This window comes from Elaeis guineensis, chromosome 7 (genome assembly GCF_000442705.2).
Source record: "Elaeis guineensis isolate ETL-2024a chromosome 7, EG11, whole genome shotgun sequence".
Classification (NCBI taxonomy): Eukaryota; Viridiplantae; Streptophyta; class Magnoliopsida; order Arecales; family Arecaceae; genus Elaeis; species Elaeis guineensis.
Genome location: NC_025999.2, coordinates 3,178,407 through 3,183,639, shown reverse-complemented (window position 1 = coordinate 3,183,639; position 5,233 = coordinate 3,178,407). Strand labels below are relative to the sequence as shown.

General features: G+C 38.4%; 1 protein-coding gene across 1 annotated transcript; it reads right to left on the bottom strand.

The window, feature by feature from the left end:
* Positions 1-1,742: 1,742 nt before the first annotated feature.
* LOC105049338 (7-deoxyloganetin glucosyltransferase) lies at positions 1,743-4,615 on the bottom strand. The gene is made up of 2 exons (XM_010928960.4): positions 4,015-4,615; positions 1,743-2,798 (listed from the first exon to the last, which is right to left on the bottom strand). The coding sequence occupies exons 1-2, from the start codon at positions 4,505-4,507 to the stop codon at positions 1,882-1,884; spliced, it is 1,410 nt and encodes a 469-aa protein (XP_010927262.1). The 5' UTR covers positions 4,508-4,615; the 3' UTR covers positions 1,743-1,881.
* Between the last annotated feature and the right edge of the window lie 618 nt (positions 4,616-5,233).

The window sequence follows — 5,233 nt, the reverse complement described above, 5'->3', positions numbered from 1 at the left end:
TGTTTCCTCCGAAATGATTGGTGTGGATAACTAGGAATAAAGATCCTCTTTTATTCTCAAGGAATATGTACCGCAAATTGCAAGATCATTCCTGCTAACTTTGCAGCTTGTGAGGGTTTGCAAGTATACAGTGAAGATGTGGTGTCTAATTCAAATCTCTTGGAGGTCATTTGGTATAACTAGTTTTTCTATTTTTGTTTTCAAAAAGTTAGAAGGAAAAAAATGAAGTAGACCATGTAACATGTATAATATTTAAGCCCTCCTATTTTTTGATATTTTCTCTAAAATTTTTAGAGGTTTTGGAAGTAAAGATTTATTGCTTTTTCAAAAAATAAAAAATAAAAAGGAATAACAAAAGTTTTAGGAAAATGCTATCATCAACATTAATCCCCATGCGATATTTCATTAATCGGAGAAAAATAGGTGACGGCTTTATCAAACAACCCCATATTGTTATGATTCCCAAATTGTTATATTCACGGAAACAAACTAAAATCCTCGTTATTCTATTTTGCTTATTTATAGTTTTGTGACTTGCACGCATATAGATGCGTCAAGTGAGAGAAAATGCTGATTCTTATGGAATACTATTAAATATGCCTTTATCCTCTTATTACATAAGGCATATTATAAGTGGTGTCTAGAAATAATAAATGATCTAAAGAGCTTGAGCTGGGTTAGAAAAAGCCCGGTTTAAGTTTGCTTAGAAGCTACATGAACTAACAATCTATATTCTAAGTTAATTTGAAGATTGGAGGGATAGATTAGTAGACAAACTAAATCAGGTATATGTTCAGCTCGATTTGAAATTAAGCTCAATGAAAATTCAAATAATGATAAACAAATTTAGTTTGGTCTAAATTTTGTTCGAGCTGAAAATTAATTTTAAATCATACTTGATCCAGACTGAATCAAGCTAGGTTCAATCACACCCCTCGTGCTTTGGGTGTCAGATACTAGTAGGGCCCCTCTCCGAAATGGAACCAGAAAGGGCATGAAATGCCCATGGATGGTGCCCCGGTTGTAAATGTTTGGGCTTCACGTCATTAATTATCCAGTTACCCATACGATCATATCATCCCACTGTAGATAAAGAGTTTAGACATATTTTTATAGATAAAAAATATCATTAAAATAAAATTAGAATCAATTAAAAATATCTTCAGCAAATTAGATACAAATTGAAGACAAATTTTATACAACCAATTCATCTGAAGAAATTGAGTTGACTCAAGATAAAATAGGACCCACTCTGACACGTTTTGAGACTTGACACACATGGTTGGCACGGCGTTAAGTCGATTAATTTTAAATGAGCCATAGAAACGAGTTGGCTCCAAAAAAATTTTCAAATCAATTTGAGAATCACTCATTTTTTTTAAATTAATTTGTTAGATAATATTATTTATAATTAATTATGCTGTACATATGCCCATGTAATCTATTAGCAAATTTTATCATCTTTGTTCGTACATCAGCCTACAACTAAGAGGATCTGAACTCACCAAATGCCAGCCAGTGCCCGGTCAAAACCGAGGCCTCGAATGCTCTTCTGGGGGACGAGGTTTCAAAGTCATGCGTATTCATCCACGCCGACGGCTTTAATCTAAAATATGCACAAGAGATATGCTTTTATATCACAAGGCAACCTAAAGTCCAACCACGACTATCAAACTCCTCTATTTTGTCCCACCCAAGCAAGAAAAGAAAAGCAGGCAAAGAGAGACAAGAATCAGTCCAAATTCTAGAATCCAAAACAACACGCCACTTAAAAACTAACGCACAACAAGGCTCCCACACAGGTACGCCCAATTCCAAAGGACACGTTATGGGTTTTAGGACCACAAATATGCTGATGATTACTTATTCAAGTCCTCAGAATTATAAGGTATTAAACAATGCGTTCATGTTTGAGTAAGAGGTTCCATCTTCTTTGACAGCCTTCTCCGCCATCTCCTTCAGCTTCCCAGCCTTCTTTCTCTTGTCCTTTCCCTTCGCTCCATCCATCACCTCCTTAATAACACCCTCCACCTCATCCCTTTTAACATCGCCACCAATCTCCATTCCAGTCCCCCATTTCTTACAAGCGAAGTAACAGTTGGTCGTCTGCTCGGCAAAGGCAGGATAACATAGAATCGGCACCCCACCACATATGGTTTCCAGTATTGAATTCCACCCACAATGTGTTAGAAACGCCCCAACTGAAGGGTGGAGAAGAACTTCCTCTTGCGGGCACCAGCTTGCCACCAAACACCTTTCTTTAGTTTCTCTCAGAAAATCTTGAGGCAAAATGAGCTTATCGCCGGAGACAAGGTCGGATCGGATGACCCACAAGAAGAAATGGTTACTATTTGCAAGCCCCCAAGCGAACTCCAACAAGCACTCCATCGACAAGTTTATGAGGCTTCCAAAGTTCACATACAACACGGATTTGGGGTCCCTTCGATCCAACCACTCGATGCAACCAGCGTCCTCTTTCCATAGATTTGATGGTAAAGAAATGGACGAATTATTGGACATCCGTCTGCAAAGCATGGATATCGAACCGACAGTGTAAATGGGAGGCAACATCCGTCCCAATGCATCTAGAACTTCATGCTCCAAGTCTTGGAGAGTATTGATCATGATTGCAGTGGCCTTGGGGGCCTCTTGTGTCTCCTTCGTCAAGAAGTTAAACAAGATATCGTCAGGGTCCGTCGTTTGAATGAATGCTGGAAGATCTCTCAGTAGAATGTCCCCCATGCCAGGAATCCAATCCACGTGAGTGTCAAGGAATCCACTGGTGAGATCACTCTCCTCTGCAGAATATGTAAAGAATGAAAACAGCAGTAAACATAATATAGTATAGCATATCAAAAAGGCTTGCACGCAAGTACCCTTATGATGCTGCCCAAATTTGCTAAAGTGGATGGAAAGCCAGGACAAAAAATTTGGGTGTGCAATCCAAGTTCATGTCTCTGGATTTTTGACTTATTGCAGAAAATTCACAGCCAACAAATTCAAATGATCAATTAATATGGAGTGACATGATATTTTCTTGTTTTAGCAAGTTGAATAGATTAAGGCCAAGGGGTTTGGCATTCCTTCAATGAGAAAATTAAAAGGGAACACAGACCAAGAAAAATCAAAAAGAACACTGTTGAAGGCAGAATTATCTGTCATCCATCTTCTCGAGTTCCTAAGCATTATTTGTTTTTTTTTTGAGGAGTCTGAGATTCTCAGTAAATATTTATTATACTTGTCAGCTTTCAGGAACTGCGTGGGGGCTGTTATGTAGAGACTTATCATTAAGTAATTATATTTTGGTCCCCAACCTCAGGCATCATCCAGCTAGGATGCTCTGGGTTTTGTTCCTTGGGAGCTGTTTTTGTTTTATCAGGCTCTTACTTTCCTTCTGTAACAGAAATTTTTGTTCGCTTCTACATGTATCCTTCTTCTTGTAGCTATTTCTTCCTTTGTCAATGAATTTCTTTTTTTTTTTTTTTTTTGATGAAATGGAAAGTGGTGCCATACAGAGTTTCATTCAAATATTTATATAGAAAGATAACGAATCGAGCTGAGAAAGCTCGATTCGGAGCCTGACCGTAGAAATTTAAATATCAGGATTCTAGGTGATCAGAGTTCAGATTTTTAGATTCAGAAAATTAGAATTACAGGAGAATGGACTTCAGAGTTACAGTTTTTAGGCCTGAAGAAATTTGTGCTACAGCTCCAGCTACGAGATTTCTTAGAGAGGATGGATAGGCGATAGGTGATTAATAGCAGATCTTATTTCTATATATCAATCTAAAAGTAGCTGTTGGTCTTCATATCAGAAAGTCTGGACTGTGCTGTCAGCAATTTCCTTGTTAATAAATTTCGAGTGGCTCCTAAGGGTCTAACCTTAATTAGTCTCTTTCGATTCTAAAAAAATCAAGAAAAATTAAAGTTATCATACAAGCCTCAACCTAGCTTGTTACCACTAATGGTAGGAAATCACAAGGGGAGGAAAGAGCAAGAGAAAGAAGAATAGACCTTTTAGTGGCGCCAGGCCCTTGTCAATGAGCTGCGGGTAATGGAGGTAGCCCATCAAACCACTGGCACTGGCAGTCCAAAACATGATGTCAGGGATGCCAAGCTCTGCAGCGGCCTTCCGGCCGAAGCTCATGATGCCATCCCAGATGACGAGGCTAACTGGAGGAGCTGCAGTAGTGTCAAGCCTAGTTATGAGATCACGAAAGGGGACCAACCCGTTCTTGCTGAGGGAATCGCACAGGCTGGGTATGTGCCGGTTGCTGTCGAGATCGGACGGCGGGAGGCCATCGGGGATGGTCTCGAACCGGAAGTCGTCGGAGCCCTTCACGGCATCTTTGCCGCCGGCTTTCAACAGACGGGCATAGTCAAACTCGGTGTAGACAAAGGTGATGACGAAGCCCTTGGAGAGGAGGATCTTTGCTAGCTTGAGGAAGGGCTTTATGTGGCCTTGAGTTGCCATTGGGAGGCAAACTGCATGAGGCCTGGCCGCCATTAATCTCCCAACTTCTATGACTCCCAACTTCCTTCGAACCCTTCAGTTCTTAAAGCCGTTCTTCTTCGCTTCCTTATCGTCTCCTGGAGGCTTTGCCGACATGTGACCTTTAAGCGATGGAACAAAATATAAAAAAGGGAAGTAATCAAAGGGGGATATGTCGGGTTGTGGAATAAGACCACCTAAATGTTTGACAAACATCTTTAGCACGATGGGAGGTATAAGTTTTTTCTTTTTTTTTTTTTTTTTTTTTTCTTTTTTTTTTTTTTTGAATCTTTTCAATCAAAATTATTGAATGGTCTGATACCATGAGATAGACCCCTTCTTATTTTTTTTAATTACTACATACATTTTATCCATTCTATAAATATTAAAATAATTTGATCTTTATAATTAACTTTATGATCATGAATTTAATCTTCACCAAAAAAAGAAACTTTATTATAAAATTTTAAGGTATGGCCAACCAACACATTCAATTTAATTTTTTCCTCCATTTTATTTTATATGCTTTGCGGATTTTATATCTTGGATTTGTTGTTGGTTGAGTAAAATCTGTATTATTAAAATCGAATCTTTGATGGAATGGATTAGTTTGTCATCTCTATTTTGGTAATTTTATGATGGGCTCTGGAGTTTTCCTCTTTCCATGCTGACTCGGGTTTTTTATTTTTTTATTACATTATTTAGTTAGACTCTGGAGAAATCTAAAATTAATTAATATGC

What these genes read in the sequence shown, in the direction of transcription:
- LOC105049338 (XM_010928960.4), bottom strand. Translation starts at nt 4,507, where the DNA reads ATGGCGGCCAGGCCTCATGCAGTTTGCCTCCCAATGGCAACTCAAGGC. An exon ending in GGGCCTGGCGCCACTAAAAG is followed by an intron (nt 2,799 to 4,014) that starts GTCTATTCTTCT and finishes CATATTCTGCAG; the next exon opens with AGGAGAGTGATCTCACCAGT.